General features: G+C 48.6%; 1 protein-coding gene across 9 annotated transcripts in view; it reads left to right on the forward strand.

The window, feature by feature from the left end:
* The window catches only part of LOXHD1 (lipoxygenase homology PLAT domains 1), a 141,317-nt gene that overhangs the window by 70,889 nt on the left and 52,246 nt on the right, over window positions 1-18,182 (forward strand). For 3 of the 9 annotated variants that reach the window (XM_074340025.1, XM_074340029.1, XM_074340028.1), the window contains exons 16-25: window positions 227-423; window positions 2,825-3,017; window positions 4,840-5,000; window positions 7,279-7,750; window positions 8,237-8,391; window positions 10,162-10,295; window positions 14,416-14,555; window positions 15,307-15,411; window positions 16,110-16,205; window positions 18,014-18,142. In XM_074340025.1, the coding sequence (XP_074196126.1) occupies window positions 227-423; window positions 2,825-3,017; window positions 4,840-5,000; window positions 7,279-7,750; window positions 8,237-8,391; window positions 10,162-10,295; window positions 14,416-14,555; window positions 15,307-15,411; window positions 16,110-16,205; window positions 18,014-18,142 (1,782 nt within the window). The remainder of the gene's footprint in view (window positions 1-226; window positions 424-2,824; window positions 3,018-4,839; window positions 5,001-7,278; window positions 7,751-8,236; window positions 8,392-10,161; window positions 10,296-14,415; window positions 14,556-15,306; window positions 15,412-16,109; window positions 16,206-18,013; window positions 18,143-18,182) is intronic. The other 6 variants (XM_074340027.1, XM_074340030.1, XM_074340031.1 and 3 more) reach the window with 4 other exon arrangements.

The following is an 18,182-nucleotide window of genomic DNA, read 5'->3' on the forward strand; positions in this document are numbered from 1 at the left end:
ATGGCTTCCTGTTCCCAGCATGGTCACACCTTGTGGGGCAGGTCAAGCAGGTATTAGGATTTTGAAGTTATAGATGAAAGGACTCCACAGAGATGGAGAGAGCCCTGTTCCAAGTCACAGGGCTACTTAGAGAGAGCAAGAGCCAACCCCTGGCTGCAGACTACCCTCCTTCCCGACAGCCCTGTATTAAACTCCTTCCTTCCTGCCCCCTGCCTTGGGCGTCCAGACTTCCGCTACCACATCACCTTGAAGACGGGGGATGTCCCTGGAGCCAGCACAGATTCCCAAGTCTACATCAAGCTCTACGGGGACAAATCGGACACGATCCAGCAAGATCTTCTGGTCTCTGATAACAACCTGAAAAGCTATTTTGAACGTGGCCGGGTCGATGAGTTCACCCTCGAGACCCTGAACATTGGAACTGTAAGTCTCCTTCCCAGAACCACAGGACATCATCTCCCATTGCCCTGCAACACACACACACACACACACACACACACACACACACACACACACACACCTACACATGGATGAACCCATTGTGAAGGGGAAAAAATATCCACTTGGGTGTTGTTTTCCAGCTGTGACTTAGAGCAGCCGAAGATCTGTGAACAGTGGTTAAGCTTCCAGAGTCTCTTTGGGGATGGAATACGTATTTTTAGTTGCTGTAGTCCCAGCATTTTCTTTACCTCCATACCCAGGACCAGTGTAGCTGGGTCTCAGACACCAGAGAAGGGGACCCTGGTATGTGTGCAGGGAGGAAAAGGGAGAACTGAAAAGAGGGCCTGAATGTAATTCCCAATTCCAGACTTGAACGTGCATCAGCATTCTGCCCAGGAAGCTTGTGTCCACACACATTGCCAGGCCACACCTGAGAAATTCTGCTTTCGAAGAGGGGATCTGAGCGTCTCCCTCCACCAGGGCTCCAGGTGGCCCAGCCACAGGCGGTCTGAGCACTTCATCTGGAGAAGCACGGGTCTAACTCCCTGACCTTGAGGTTGGAAATGTTTCTAGAAGTACCTGAGCTGGGCTTCGTGTGAACACCTGCCCCTCTCAGGGTATTGCTTGTTGATATTTCAGATGGTGACAAGCTTCCTGCCTGCGACCTCCCATTTCCTGCCCCTTCCCCTCTCAGGGAACGTCACCCTATCTCAGATGATCCATCAAAATACACTCTAGAGAATGACCTCATGTCGGTCATGTATATCTTGATGGGATTGAGCTTAAATCAAGCTTTTTTTTTAAATCAAAATGTATTCACATTTTAAGTTCAACTAATAATTGTAGAGTGAAATCTTGTTCCCTTTACTAAGGATTTCTGGCAGCAGCCAGAAGATAATTTGGACATCTGAAGGACGGGGGAGGGCATTTGGGCCCTTTCTTGTATTTTGGAAGGCCCCTCGACAAGCAGTGTGGCCAAGCAATTGGGAGTGTGGACTCTGGCTGAACACTGCCTGGGTCTGAGGTCTGATGATTCCACTTCCCTGCCACGTGTAATTTACTTAATCTCTGTGTGCCTCAGTGTTTTCATTTATGACAAAAGGGGATCCTAATGGGATTATTATTACCATTAATTATGTTAAGTATCACCCCCATGCACATAGTAAGTGCTCAATAAACGCAAGCTGTTATGGACTGAACAATTGCTTCAAGTCTGGTTCAAGTCAGGTGTTGTGGAATTAAAAGATAGTCCCTGCCCTTAAAGAGCTTCCTGTCATATCATGTAGACAACACCTGTCCCTGTCCTTACTCTGTCAATGGTTCCTCTTCAAGACTGTCACAGTCCCAGTACCACAGAAAGACAATGAAGCTCTCCCATGTTCCTTGGCAAGCACCCAAAGTGTTCTCAGACGATGTTTGTAAACATAGCTGGTTTCCTTCCAACAATTCCAGGGGACCTGGCTATGTGCATTCAGCTATAATGACGTTTCCGTTACCAGCTGCAAAGAGGCACTTAGTACTCATGAGAGCGAGAGCAGGGCTCATACGGACAATGTTCTAAATCTGGTGTTTTGGCACCAGACTCATGGCTGACATCACCCCTCGAAACCATCACAGAGAGAATCTAAGGGGCTGCAAGGGATCTAGAAGGCCATCTGATAATCCCATCAAATGTCGGAATTGCCCAGTATACAGCCTTTCAAAAAAAAAAAAAAGTAATTTGAACATCAAAGAGCCAAGTACATATAAGGATGATACATGAACATCTATGCAACCATCTGTGTTGCCAGTGGGCAAAGATGTTACAAAGAGAAAAATGTTCTCCAGGTCCGAGAAGGTGAGGAGGAACTGGACACAGAGATGGCCGCACCCTGAGAGGCTGTGTATTGTCACGACAGGGTGGGTGTGTCAAAGAAGAAATGCAGAAATACTTACAACAGTGTGTTGTTTAAAACAAAACACAGCCCAAAATAACATGGCTACCAGACACAGATGGCTAACGCGGTGAATGTTTGCTCTCTTGTGAAGCCGCCACATTATTACCAAGTGCATATTACATACACCGCCGAGCATTACTAAGCATATGCTGAAACTTTCAGAGTTCATGCCACACCTGTGCCCTCACTTGCTTCTCACAACTTCCCTAGGAGGTGAGCTGGGCTAAAGAGGAGGCAACAGGCTCCAGGCAGGAGAGGTGGTGCACTGCCCCCCACCCCCTCCAGCTGGCCGATTGTGGTCAGGACTGGTACCCACCTTCCTCCTGAGGAACTGGGATGGGGTTGAGGAGAGCAGTTTGTGCAGGTGTTTGGGGAGGTGGGGATGGAGGCATGGAGGTTTCTAGGCACCGCTCCTTGTTCACCCACACCCCTGGATTTCCTTCCAGATCAACCGGCTGGTGATTGGGCATGACGGCTTGGGCAAGCGCGCCGGCTGGTTCCTGGGCAGTATGCAGATCCGCGTGCCCCGCCAGGGCAAGCAGTACACCTTCCCTGTGAACCGCTGGCTGGACAAGAACAAGGCCGATGGGCGCCTGCAGGTGGAGCTCTATCCCAGCGAGGTTGTGGAGATTCAGAAACGTATGGAGGTGGCAGGGCTGGGACTCTCAACATTGTTCTCCTGTGGGGCGGGGTAGTGGGGAAGGAGGAGGGGCTGTGGTGTGAATGGGGTCTTGTCTTAAGGGGGAGGCTGAGGGGAGAAAATGACGGCTTCCAACTGCCTCTGGTACCACGGTTCTGGGAGGGAAGAGGGCTCATTGTACAGATGGGGAAACTGAGGACTCAAAGGATGAAACATTTTGTGCTGGGCTACAGACAGCAAGTGACTTTATTAAGAAATGTATATTCTCAGCCCCGTGTACAAGAGAACAGAGTTCCTGTCTTCTCTGGGAAGACTGGCTGAGGAGATAAAGCTGTTTATTCATTCATTGCTTCAATAAATATGTATCAAATGTTTCTCTGAGCCAGAACCGCCCTAAACTCTGTGGAGGCAGCCATGAGCAAAACAGAGCAAAGCCTTGCCCTTGTGGACTTTACATTCCACCAGGGAGACAAACAATAAATACATCCTGCAATGCCAAGTAGAGCTATGAAGAAAATGAAGCAGGATGAGAGGTTAGCAAGGGTGTGTGGAGGGGGGTGGACCTTTTTGGACAGGGCAAAGGTGAAGTTCTAGGTGATCTGGCCACCCATTGCACAGGATGTGACAACCATGGATATGGCAGGGCTCAGAGAAACAAGAGGTTGTCTAGAGGGTTAGGAAGACCATGGGACCAAAACCTGGCACAGAGAATGTCACTTTTCTCTCCTCTGTGCTTCCATACTTTCCTCGACATCAACTGCCCGAGGCCCACTCGCACAGGTAGCTTTTCTGAGAAAAAACCCCAATAGCAACGCAGCTCTTCCTCTTCCACAGCTCTTTGTGTCTTTTCGTGTGTGCATTTTCTCTCCCCAACTAACCTGCAGGTTCCTTGAGGGCTGTGTCACAGGCACATGCTTTGTAACGGTACCTGTCAGTGTGGAGAATCAACCCCTCCCCTCTTTTTATGAATTAGAACTTAATTTCCATCAGAGTAATACAGGTATTAGTTAACAAGATAAAGATAAAAAGAGCAGTAGCTCCCTTCCTCCTACCCCATTCCCCTTCTTCAGAGGTAACAACTTGTAAATTACTTTAGTTTTTTTCTTCTGAGATTTATCTCCATATTTTTAACAATGTGAGTGAATCGATTTCTTGACTCTTCAGTCATGGACATTAACTGTTGACTTCCCATTATGGAAGAGAACGATTTAGCTCTTTCAACATGCATACATATGCGTGGGTGTGTTTGCGCACATACACATGTCCCCTCCTTCCAGCCTTCAACAAAATTAAATCGGTATTCAATTTTCACATTATTATGACTATGCAAATATTATTCACTGCTGAGCTATTTACTGGATGACGATCACATTTCATCTCTTGTACAACTTTTTATTTTTTCTGGAGTTAGCGATAGCCTCATTTTTTTCATTTGTATTGTTTTCTATATACCAGTTTGTATTTCTATGTACCCACCTACCTATATTAGTGTGCTAGGGCTGGCATATTGACTACTCTGCATTCCTGCTTCCTGAAGATACATGTGGTGCAGTGGATGACTGGGTTTTGGAGTCTGATTGTTTGAGTTTGCCACTTCCACTCCCTGGTCTTTTCCTCTGTGCCTCAGTTTGTCCACCTGCAAAATGGAAATGATAGTACTTACTCATCATATTGATGAGAGGATTAGATGAGATACTACCTGTAAAACACCAGATACATGGTACCAGCTCAGGAAATGTTTGTTTTATTACTTTCATTGTTAGTATGACTATAATCAGTACTACTACTAAACGTGCCATTTCTCCCCATGTGTCCACCCAGTGGTCCACTATGAGATTGAGATTTGGACGGGGGATGTGGGAGGAGCATGCACCACTGCCCGCGTCTACGTACAGATCTATGGCGAGAAAGGCAAGACAGAAGTTCTCTACCTCTCCAGTCGCTCCAAAGTTTTTGATCGGGCCTCCAAGGACACGTTCCAGGTGTGTGGGGGTAAGGCAGCGGGGTGCCAACAGCGGGCCCAGTGGATGACTGAAAATGAAGGGATTGGACTAGATCAATGGTTCTCATCTATGGATTCTCATTAGAATCACCTGGGAAACTTTAAGAAAAAAGTGCTGCCTGGTCCACACCTGGATCAGTTAAATGAGGGCCTCTAGGATGGGATGCTGTCTGGGGATGCTTCTAAAAGCTCTACCAGTGATACAATGTGCTGCCAAATCTGAGCACCACTAGAGTAGACAAACCTAATTTAGCAAAATATGGCCAGCCCTGTGGCCTCTGATTCTACGGCTCTGTCAGCCTGAGGGCAGGGCTATGCCTCCCAGGCAGAATCCTGGGAAGCTCTGGGGTCTCCTGGCTGTGTTCTGAGGGCCCTGGACCTCAAAACTTCCCTTTGAGTACAGGAGAAAAAAAGATGGCAATGTGAGCATGTTGGCAGGAGAGGAAGCTGCAAGGGTGGTGCCCACTGGTGGACACATGAATGTTTTATATGGGACATGAGTGTGTGCTTGCGTGCATGTGTGTCTGCAGATATATGTGTGCAGGCCGGTGCTCTGTGTGTGTGTGTGCCACAAGCAGCTGGGCCCTCAGCAAAGAGTCCTAACCTAGCGCCCAGCAGGGAAGGGCCTGGCTGAGCTGGGCCAAGGTTGCAAGTGTATAGAACGTTAGTGCTGGAGGGGGCCTCATGGAGTCTGACTTTTATTACACTGAGGCGGAGGCGATGGCCCCAACGTTGTGCTTCTGTGAGCCTCAGATTCTTCATCCGTTCACACCCAGCTTTATAACACCTGTCTGGCCTGCTGCATAGTCCACGGAAGGATCAAAATAGTCATTGTCAGGGGAAGTGCTTGGGAAATTGCACTTAGCAGCACATCTTCTGGATGCTAACTGGCAAGGTGGCTTAGATGCATTCATATCTGGGCAGACAGATGGGGGAGGGGGATGGCAAATGGCCCTCCCTGGAAGAGGTTGATTGCAGGGATGCTGTGACCTGGAAAATGCTGGACAGGAGATCCAGTGTGCTAAAGAAGGGAGTCAGCAGGTTCAGGGCCCTTCCTCTCAGGAGCTGAGAAGAAACTCCTCTTTCCCAGGGATCCTGGGCTCCATTTTGGCATATAATTCTTTCACAAAGGTGATTTGGGTGGCATCATAGCTTTGTGAACAGAGAGTCAGAAGACCTGAATTTTTATGTCGGTCTGGATTCCTATTATGGGACACTGGGCAGCTCATGAGACAGCCCAGGGCCTCAGTTTCTCCCAGCACATAAGTGGGGGAACTGGTGGGACAGGACTTTAAAAAGTGTCAAACACCGGGAAGAGGACCCATTAGCATGACAGGTACCCTAAGAGTGGCCCACATAACAGGAACACCATGTGAGCCCCGCCCCCCGAGCTCCACAGACCTCATTGTGAGGCTTAGAACAGAGTGCAGATGGGAGGCTGAGGACCTGATCCTCTGAGGAGAAGCTAAACCCATCCACACTGCCATTAGAGCCAGCCACGTGTTAGGCCCAGCAGGGAAAAGACGCAAGAATGAACAGTCCCTCCTCCTCTTAAGAATTCCCACCTGAGTGGGCAGAGACCAGCTTCTGCAGAAAAAGAGGGCATCCAGGCCAGGCCAGGCCCTCAGCTAAGCTCTGGGGCCCCTCTGAGCTCTCCAGGAGGGGTGAGGCCATGTGCTAGGTAGGGGAGGAGCCTGGGGCCTCTGGGAGCATGGATGAGATTTTTGTTTTTGAAAAATAACAGCACTTTTTTACTTATTATAAAAGTTATATATGATTAATGCTGAAAAGCAATTTTGGAAAGAGATCACAGAAAATCACAAACTAATCATAGTAATAAAGCTCAGAAATCTGAATGAATACACCTTAGTTAGGGATAGAGGATGGAATGAAGGCATTCTGGGTGAGGGACTGCATGAGCAACGATATGGAAACAGGAATAGTGGGGTGTGTGTGTGTGTGTGTGTGTGTGTGTGTGTGTGTGTGTATGAGAGAGCGAGGGGGTAGGAAGACCATCTTGACCATCACAGGGGTTTAGAAGGAAATAAGTCTGGGTGGAAGGTGGGGCCAGCAAGAGGTCCTGGAGAACCAAGAAACCAAGCTGGATGTGTAGGAGAGAGAGCTGGTGGCAGCTTCTGAGCTCAGAGGGCCCGAGCCTCTCCATCCTGTAGCTGCGCACACAGTCCCGTGCCCGGCTCTGCAGGGGAGGCGGGCAGGACACAGGGGCCACCCCAGCCACTGCCCTGCGCTTTGCACAGCTGGAAGCGGTGGACGTGGGAGAGGTCTTTAAGATCCGGCTGGGGCACACGGACGAGGGCTTCTCGCCCGGCTGGTTCGTGGACACACTGTGGCTGCGGCAACTGCTGGTGCAGGAGGTGGAGCTCACACCCGAGGAGGAGGCCCAGCAGGAGAAGGAGAAGGCCAGGCTGCAGCAAGTGCTCAAGAAGGAGTGGCTGAAGGCCAAGCTGCAGAGGAAGATGAAGAAGAAGATGAAGAAGGGCAGCGACGAGGAGGAGGAGGGGGAAGAGGAGGAGTCCTCGTCGGAGGAGTCGTCGTCTGAAGAGGAGGAGGAGGAGACTGAGGAGGAGGAGGAAGAGGAGGAGTTCGGGCCGGGCATGCAGGAGGTGGTTGAGGAGTACAAGTTCGATGTCAACCGCTGGCTGGCCCGGAACAAAGAGGACAATGAAGTTCTCGTGGAGCTGGTGCCTGCTGGCCAGTCCACTCCTGAGCGTAAGCCTGAGAGGGTCACACAGGCCCCGAAAAGGGGCCCAGGGAGGGGGGAGGGCGCCTAGCTCTTCCGTCACATGGAGGCCCCATAGATGGGTACCCATCGTGGTTCCCAAATAGCTCTCCTGACCTGTGTCGGAAACACCACCACGGACAGTTCTCTGTCAAGGGTTAGCCTTGCTCTTGTCCTGCGGCTCTCAGAGGAATTGGATGGCTGTAGATGGAGCCCTGATATGACTCAGTGTTGGGGGGCATAAGATAGGAGGGTTGCTGAGGGTGAATTTTCCCATGACTCACGACTTCTGGAGCTTCATGGCAAAGGAAACCCTTAGGGCGGGAGGAGGGACAAGTTCAGTTCCAGGTTAGTGTAGATGTGACGGTAGGTGTAGGTCCGTCCTGTTTCCACCATCTGCTGGATCCTAGAGGCTGAGTCTCAGGTCCACCCTGAGACCCAGGTGTCCTCAACACTGCGTCTTTCTCTGTCTCCAGCCAACACCTATACTGTCCAGGTGATCACCGGGAACGTGTCCAACGCCGCCACCAGTGCCAACGTCTACCTGACCATCTATGGTGAGGAGTACGGGGACACAGGCGAGCGGCCCCTGAAGAAGTCGGACAAGTCCAGCAAGTTTAAGCAGGGGCAGGTAGGGTATGGGCTTTCTGCCCTTGGGCAGGTGGTTGGGACTCGAATGGAGAGAGTCCTCTGTGATTCCCACCCACAATGACCACTGCGTCCAGCAATGAGCTTTGTTCAACCCAACTAGGTGTCATGGAAGTGCCTCGTCTGTAAGTACCAGTGGGGACCATAAGAAAGGCACAGGTGGGGGTCCAGCTCCATGAAGCCCACAGGAACTAGCCATTGATAACATAGGTGCTGAGTGACTGGAGCTGGGGTTCAAGGAGGAAGTGCTGACCATAAGATGGCACTTTGGGGACAATTGGCAGGAAGAAGAGAGGTAAACTGGACCTTGGTGGATGAGTATGTTGTAGATGTCTAAAGATGGCAGTGAGAGGTGTTCTGTGAGGATAGGACCTCATGGCAAAGATGTGGGAGTGGACATGCTGGAGGCCAGTGTGAGGACAGTGAGGCTTCCCGCTGCACTGTGGGTAACACAGAGCCATGGTGGGTGCTGCCTCTGGGGAGCCTGATGAGGCCAACTTAAAGGGACGGGGGATGAGAGCCTTGAAGGACAGGCTGAGAAGCCTGAACTGCATCCTGAGGCAGTGGGAGCCACGGAGGCTTTGAGCACTGGGAAGAAAGGCCCCACCTCCCTCTTCCAGATAGAGTGGGAAAAGCGTGAAAAATACAACGGTCATCTTTGTCCTTAGACATTGTATAATGTCCTCTGGCTAGAAGACTGTCCCTCATCTCGCCTTTCCCATTCTTGCCCCTGTCCGAAGCCAGGTTCCCTCATGAACACCAAGGAAGAAAGAAAGAAACCAAATCCAATAAAGTACTTCTGGGCACATCACCTGATGTATTTCAGAGGTCCTGGTTTTTCTTTCCACGCTCCTTTCCCATTACTTGAGGATCAGGGTTTATTTCTGTGTTTCAGTACTTTCCTTTAAAAATTATAGCCACTATGATCCTGAATTGGAAGAAAATTGCTGCAGAAGACATAGGTGGTACAATTGATAAAATCTGAATATAGACTCTACGTTAGGTAATAATACTGTTGATGTTAAGTTTCCTGAATTTTGTCATTGTACTGTGATTATACAAGAATGTCCTTGTTCTTAGGAAATCTATGCTGAGGAATTTAGGGGCGAAGGGTCATAGTACTTACCATTCATTTTCAAATGATTCAGAAAACGAGAGAGAGAGAGAGAGAGAGAGAGAGAGAGAGAGAGAGAGAGAGAGCGCAAATATAGTGAAATCTAAGTGAAGGATACACAAAATTTCATTGTGGTATTTCCGCAAGTTTTCTGTAGATATGACATGTTTTTCAATATTAGAGAGTTTACAAAGTGACAGCCAACAAGATGCCATTCCCTTCTCCTGTCCTGGTATCATCTGTTTCCTGCTCCCTCCAGTGTCTGTACATACACTTGTACACGTTTTATCTTCCCACCTCAGTAGCAAGCAAATCCAGGTCTTCTGTTTTCTGTAAATCACTTTGGATTTACACTTTGGTTCATAGCAGATGCTTAATCAGAATTTGTGGTTGAAGGAGATTATGCACACGTGTGCACACACCCAAGCAACAGGCCCTGCACACACACACACACACACACACACACATGCACGTACACACACGCACACGTGCACGCACATCCCACAACACAAATGTGGGTATTCCTTGCTGGTTTGGGTCTTACAGCAGCCTCAGGCTGCCCCAGGTCCCGGGAGGGTGAAACTGATGGCAAGGTGGGGAGGGTGTGACCCCTCTGAGTGCTAACCTGACTCTTTCCAGACAGACACCTTCACCCTGACTGCCATGGACCTGGGACCCCTGATCAAAGTTCGGGTTCGTCACGACAACGCAGGCAAGAATGGAAGCTGGTTCCTGGACAGAATAGACATCACCGACGTGAACAACGACACCACGTGAGCGGGGCTGAGAGGGAGTGAGGGCCATTCCTGCCACTGGAAGGAAGAGTCAGCAATGAGGGCTGAGGGTGGGGTGGCTGTGCTGCCTGCAGGTGAAGGTAGGGGGGGTGGCCCATGTAGTGGTTGAGTGGGCATTGCCTCCCTCCCTTCCCTCTCATTGGGCTGCCCCCTAGAGAGCTGCTTGTCCTGTCAAGTGACAGTCTGGTAGAACGTCCAGTCCACTGTTTGAGGGCCATTAACTCAGAAGGTCGGGTGTTCTGTCCCTGCCAGACATTTATTGGCCCACTCTCTATGCCCAGACTTAGTTACCCGTAAGTCTCTCCACCTATAAAGTGACTTCCAGTACAGTATGCTAATGTTCCAGACCGGGGATAAGCAAATCTTTTCTGTAAAGTGCAGATAGCAAATATTTTAGGCTTTGGGGCCCTTTTGCTCCATCACAGCTACTCTTCTTGGCCTTTGCAGCAGGAATGCAGCCATAGATGATACCTAAATGAATGGATGGGGCTGTGTTCCAGTAAAACTTTATGGACACTGAAGCTTGCAACTCATGTGATTTTCACATGCCACAAAATATTATAGTGCTTTAGGTTTCCCCCAATCATTAATAAAAAATCTGAAATCTGTGCTCAGTTTGTGAGCTGTACATAAGCAGGTGGTGGACAGATTTGGCCCACAGGCCACAGTTTGCTGGTCCCTGTTGGGGTTTCACAACTACCACATGAGCTAGGTTGGGAAGGGGGTACCATCTTCCTAAAAGGTGAAGGAACCACCCTCCCCTCCCCCAGGGAGGTGAAACTGCAGCCCCAGAGCCAATTTGTGCCCGAGCCGAGACCAGAACTCCAGACTATTAATGATGAATCTACTGTTTCCATCATTTGGCTACATTGACTCTTGTGCAAAAGGCACCAAGGGGCAATAAACATGAGAGAAGTCCCTGAGATGTGGTAGGGGGTAAGGTGTTGGGGAGGGAGGCAGAGAGGAAAGCCTGCAAGATCCGGAGTTGGTTGTGGAGCTGCCCAGGGCCGTCCAGTGCCTGGAATGTCGTGGGCGCCCAGGAAATGAATATTTGTTGAATTAACCTTCTTGGCTGCAGCCTGGTGTCTCCTGGGGCATGCCCTCTTCTTGGGCTCCCCTCTGTGCAGGGCAGGGGGTGATGGGGCTTGCCTCATCTCCCACCTCCATCCTGCCCCAAGAGATGACTCCAGATGGGGACACTGAGGCACTGCTCACACAGGGCCTGATGTCATGGATTTGCATGAGGTCATCATGATGGCACAAGAGGGCGATGTTACAACCCCATAGTTGGGAACCAGGGTCCTGACCTGGGGTAGGTCCTCTGCCAGAAACTCACCAGGTCACCCTGGATAAGTTGCGCCATCTTTGTGGGCTTTCATTTGCTCTTCTGATAAATGGGCTTCGTGATGTCAGCCCAGCTTACTTCTCAAGGTATTTTGAAAATCGAAGGCATTTAAGTGGAAAAGGATAAAGTGCTACAAAAAAAACATAGGGCCAAGGACAAACTGTGAATGTCTCCACCTTCCCTTTGCATCTCTGTTAAGGTCAGTTAAGTCTTTTCCATTGATTTGGCATTTCTGGGCCAGCCTAACAATTTTTAAATGATTGCAGCTTTTTAATCGATTTTAATATCTGTCACTACTTGTGCTCTTTCATTATTCTTTAAAAACACTAGCTATTCTTACCTTTTCAAATCAAGACATTAAGTCATTTGAAAAAAAAATCCTGTTGGAATTTTGATTGCTATGCCATTAAATGCGAGTGTGGAGAATTGCATATACCTCACCCGGGTACACATTTCCATTTACCCAAGCGTTCCTTTAGGTATCTCAGTAATGCTTTACAATTCTCTACATATCGCTGCGACACATTCTTGGTAAGTTTACACCCAAGTATTATATATTTTTATCACTCTTATGAATGGAACCTTCTCATTACTCACCTCTCTTCTTCCCCTCCCTTCTGTCTTTCCATCCGGCTTCCATTCCTCACTTGCCTCATCTCCTCTTCCCTTGCTGTCCTTTCATATTGGTGTTGTGTATTTACATGTCTTTGTTTCCTTGCTATGGAAGCAATAGTCTGGGCTCTGCGATGAGCTGGCTCCAACCATCGGCAAACTCAGAGAGCAGCTCTGAGCAAAGCCTGCTCTGGGAGACAGACATAAAATTATGCAAGTTCAAGGGGAAAAAATCACAGCAATGAATCTGCTCTCTTTCTTGGAGAGGCACCCCTTTCCCTGACAGTGCCTTGGGGCCTCCCACGACCTTGATTAGCTCAGGATAAGGGTAAATAAACACTGGCTCCATCGCTCAGCTGCCCTGGACCCAGTCGCCCGCCTCCATGAAATTACATGTCCATGGCCCTCTCTGCCTCTCATGCCTCACCCCTAATCTGTGGGCCACGTTTTCCTTCAGAAGAGCATGAGTCAGCCCCCATCTCCCATCTTCCCCATCCCCTCATCAAAGTCTCCTGACTGGTCCCTCTGCTTCACCCTGGCTCTCCTAGTGTCTGCAGCAGTCTGGCCTTTAGGGTCACGTCCCCTTCTGTTCAACGACCTGCCGAGGCTCTCATTTCACTCAGGGTAAGAGCCAGAGAGAGCAATTCCGATTCCGGTGGCTGCCCCGCATGCCCTGCTTATCTCTCAGTCCTGGCCCCCCTCTTGCTCCCTCCTTACTGTGCCTTGAACCCAACGGACATGCACCCCTCCCCCCCAGTGCCCTCACATGTGCGGTTCCTTCTCCCTGGCACTCCTTCCTCCAGTGGTTCACGCTCATACTTAATCTAGGCAGGTTTCTGTGCAGGTGTCACCTGCTCAGGGAGGCCACACCTCCAATTCCCAGAACTTTAATTCTTCTTCCTCTGTTTTTCTCCGTATCACTTATCATCTGCCCTCCGATAAACTGTTGTATTTAGTTATTGTTCCTCTCCCTGCAATAGAAATAAAAGGTACGTGCATAAGGTAATGACTTCATCTGTTTTGTTTATTGCTGTGTCCTCCCCAGTAGTTAGAAGAGTACATGGCATACACTAGGCGTACCATAAACACTGATTAAATCAAATAACAAATAAGTTTCATTTGATGTATTGATTCATCCATTCATTCAACGAACACATGCAACGCTAAGTGCTGGGGATGAAACAGCCAGCTCAGACTCAACCTTTGAAGAGTGGAAAACTGTGGCAGTCAAGGGGGCAGATGTATTAGGTTCAATTCCTTTCTCTCCGACTCTTGACTTGTGTGGCCTTGGGAAAGTCATTGTACCCCTCTGAGCCTCCGTTTTTCCAATAAGCAATGACTAATGTTTTAGTATGTCCCAAATATTGAATAGGACATTCTTACACTAAAACATTATTCATTATCTAAAACTCAAATTTAACTGGGAGTCCTGTGATTTTCTTGGCTAACTCTGGAAACGCTAATTCAAGGTCACATGACTATAAGTGGCAGAGTTAGGATTTGAACCCGGTCTGGCTCCAGAGGCAAGTTTTTAATGATCCCACTTTGCGGCCTCTCTCTTGCCTGGTCTACTTTCCCTTCCGTTCAGGCACTTCCATTGCCCCAGGCCTGGCCTCTACACTGACAAGTCTAACCTGGGCCTCCCTTCCTCAGATGCCCCCTTGTCTGAGGCCAGTTCCTTAGCCACACTCTTTGTACCTTCCAAAAGCATAATTGGGTCATCCCACTAAAATTCAACATTTATGTATCGAGCAGTTTTTATGTATAACCCTCTGCTAAAGTAGCTTTGGCTAATAGATTCATTCCAGAAAGGGTTGAAACAGTCCCCAGAAGTTCCTCGTCTTTTAGGTACCTTCAATATGACCCCGATGGCGGGTCTGCTACATTTCAGGCAGTGTTACACAGCCATTTTCACTGAGTTGTCTGCAGACTCATCCCCACGTTTGTTCTCTAGTCAAGGCAAGTGACACTAATGGGACGATTAGCAGGCTAGATAGGATGGAAGGGCAATGCTGGGGGGGAGGCAGAGAGGGGGGTATTTGGCACTACCGAGGGCCTCTTCTTTCTCAGTCCATGACTAATCTTTTGTAAGATCTTTCCAAGAAGACATTCCCAACCTTTCCTCATTTCCCACCCCCTCAGGTACTATTTTCTGTGCCAACGCTGGCTCGCAGTGGATGAAGATGATGGCCAGCTGTTCAGGGAGCTGTTGCCAGTGGATGAGTCTTATGTGCAAGACGAGGACGAGGGTGGTGACAACAACCTGGGCCTGGAGCAGAAAGGTTTCCTCAACTAGAGATCATTTCTTCCCTCCAGCACCCCTCCCCTCTCTCCCCACCCTAGATCTCCATCTTCCCTCTCTCTCCTGTGAGCTCTGGTTGCTTCTTTCTCTGGCATTCTATGTGTACTGCCATCTCATTACTCCACAGCAAGAATAGGGGGGTGGGGGGACGTATTCCCACAGCATAAGGCTGGGTATAAAGTACAAGGCTTGGAATGGAATGGAATGGAATGGAATGGAATGGAATGGAATGGAATGGAATGGAATGGAATGGAATGGAATGGAATGGAATGGGTTATAGCCGGTTCTGACTTAGTCTGGTGTCCTGCCCTCCAGGCGTATTAGAGGGTCTCAGTACATTTTTGTCAAGGGAAAGAATGAACTTGCAAGAGTTCTGTGATGCTTCTGCTCTCCTCCTTGAAACTTGCATCTTTAAATTCTTCCCAACCTGGGACATTCTTCCCAAACCAGGGCTCCTGGCTGATGAGCCTCTGACCCTTGCCGTCACCCAAAGTCTCCCCTATGTATCTTACAACGTTCCTGATTGAGGGCTTCCCGGGTGAGCTGGGGGTGAGGGAGACCTCATGTCTGCTTCTCAGACTCAAAGCAACTGCAGAGCAACACATCCTGCAAGGAAAGCTATTCATAGAAATGGTCAACACACTCATTGAATCATACGCAGTCCATTTCCTCTTGTTTCCTTCATCGGAGGAGCAATCTACCACTCACTTCTCCACACTCCTCTCCTGCAGATAAATGTACCACATTCTCCGTGACCATAAAGACTGGGGACAAGAAGAATGCGGGCACTGATGCCAAGGTCTTCATCACGCTCTTTGGCACGGAAGATAACACTGGTAAGAAAGCAATGGAGGGTCGCACACGTTCTCCCCAGGGAGACTGGAAGACTTGGCAGCGTGTTCCAAGGAAACCCTGGTCATGCCACCCCCCCCCCCGCCCCATTCTCTGTCTCTCATTCCCTCCCTTCCTCCGTCTCCCTCATTGAGTTGTAGGCGTTCCTTATATCTTTTGGGGATGAACCCCTTGTCAGATATATGGTTTGCAAATAGCTTTTTCCTATTCTGCAGGTTGCCTTTTCACTCTGTTGATAGTTTCTTTTGCTGTGCCTAAACTTTTTAGTTTGATGTAGTCCCACTTGCTTATTTTCGTTTTTGCGGTCTGCGCTGTTGGTGTCACATCCATGAAATCGTTGCCAAGGCTAACGTCATGAAGTTTTGCCTTATGTTTTCTTCTTGGGCGTTTACAGTTTTCAGAGCTTCTGTTTGAGTCTTGAATCCATGTTGAGTTGATTTTTGTGTAGGGTGTAAGATAAGGGTCCAAATTAATTCTTTTACATGTGAATATCCAGTTTTGCCAGCACCATTTATGGAAGAGACTGTCTTTTCCCACTGTGTAGTATTCTTGCGTGCCTCTGACTCTGGACAAACTGCATGCAACTAGCCTTATCAGGGAAAAGGGTTGTGAATGTTGGTTCCTTTGGAAATTCTTCCTAAATCTTACTAAAGCTGTCCAACTGCACTCTATGGGGACAGAGTCTCTGCCCTCTCTCTTGTCTTCATTGCTGCCTCTACAGCCCTAGAAGTGTGTGGAAGCCCTGTGAATCATCTTCCTTTCGGCGTCCTCACCCAAGGTAATGGTGACCAACCCTGTGGTCAGTCTTGTTCTAGGCCTTTCTGAAAGTTTTTACCATTTCCTGTGTCCTTCCTAGAGACATCACTCAGTTTCCCTTTCAAAAGCATACTTAAGGGGCTCCCCAATCCAAACAGTAAGTGGTCTCTTCTCTGTGTTTTCTGCCAGCTTTCTCCTTCTGTTCTAATGGCAGAGGTAGCCCTAACTCTAACTGCACCCCAATAAGGACAATGGTGGCTCTTCCCCACCTCCAGTGAGATTCAGCCAATGGATTCCATGGTGCTCTCAATATGAGATGCTCAGGGAATTTGGAGTCATTCTGGAACTTCTGCCCAGGTACTCAGAAAGCTGGTACTTAGTGGTGGAGTCAGCCAGGCACTTTGGCCACCTGTCCAGTCATTCAGAGTGAGTTCAGAGAGAGTCCTTCAAATAGCCATCATGTATTTGCTCAAAATAGATAATGTGGGTCCAGAGCCTCGTGCTAAGCTTTGCTAAAGGACAAAGTGGTCTAATCCATGATCTTGGGGTTTTATACTATTAGCTCACATGCTAATGCAATGGTGTGGTGGCAGAGCATGGACTCAAGTTTTACTGATTGATTTACATTTCTGCTCTACCACTTATTGTCTGTGTGACCTTGGGAAAGTTGCTTCACCTCTCTGTACTTTAGTTTCCCCCATTTGTAAAATGGAGATTAAACTAGTGTATATCTCACAGAGTTGTGGATTTAATGAAATTGAATATGTAAAATATTGGAGACAAAATCACCCTCAGTAAACATTCAATATTATCATTTAACAGGCTAGATCATGTATAATGAATGAATTGGGTGAGAACTTATAAATGTATGTAATTGTGGTAGTTACTGAACAATGTGGCATGGAATTGAGGGTCTCTAACAACCCCTTTTATTTGCCAAGGGATTTCTATGCGTTAGGTGCCTTCTTGAGCACTCAAAAGTCATCATCTTATTTAATCTTCACAACTCTATGGGAAGGCACCAAGACCACCCCTTTTGACATTTGAGGAAACCAAGTCTCAGAGAATTAAGTAATTTGCCCACAGCCACCCAGATATTCAATGGGAAAGCCAGGCATCGAACCAAGGTCTGTCTGGTTTTGGTGCACTTAAACCAGTCTGTAACGGGCCTGTGAGTATCAGGAGACTTCCGGCCTGAGGTGAGCTCAGAGCTGGGACCTACAGGGAAAACGCAGTGCATGCTGAGGAGGGGGGGATGGCACTGACACTGAGACCACCTCAAATTTCAGACTGATGTCACAGCCAAGGTCCCAGGACAGATTACATAGGTGAGGTGGCTTGTGGGGGGCATTTGAAGCCATCCCTTATGTGTTATTCAGAGAAGAGTCTCCAGAGAACTCCCACATGCCCCAGCCTGCATGGGAGTCCCTGTTTCTCCGGGGAGCATGGGGCGGGGGGCTTTGACCCTGGCTGTCTCCCCATGTGGAGAAATGGGAGGGGTGTGGAAGGAGAGCAGACACTGACAGGGCCCTACCACTTTCTCCTGGATGACTGTGGATAAGGCACTTCGCCTTTAGATGTAGCTCCTTTTCTTGAGATACATACTGGAAATAAGAATACATACCTCAGAGCGTTTTTGTGAAGCTCAGTAAAAAGATGCACACCAACACAGAATATGCCAAAGGTGCCCAATGGATAACGATTGCACAGTCTAAAACTGATGAAAATTCACGAGTTTGGTCATTATGATGAAAGACTGAAAGGGGTGGTCAGACTAGGTTTGAAAGTTCTCAGGACCAGCCAATCATTTTGGGATCATTTGGTTGGCAGGAATCACCTTCCTGGAATCTTCCAAGGTCAACAGCGACATGTTTGAGAGAGACAGCATCGAAATCTTCACAGTGGAGACACTGGACCTGGGAGAGTTATGGAAAATCAGGATTGGCCACGATAACACAGGTCTGGCTTCCCTCCCCTCTGTTCCCTGCTAAGAACAGAA

Source organism: Rhinolophus sinicus, linkage group LG09 (assembly GCF_036562045.2).
Source record: "Rhinolophus sinicus isolate RSC01 linkage group LG09, ASM3656204v1, whole genome shotgun sequence".
Lineage (NCBI taxonomy): Eukaryota > Metazoa > Chordata > Mammalia > Chiroptera > Rhinolophidae > Rhinolophus > Rhinolophus sinicus.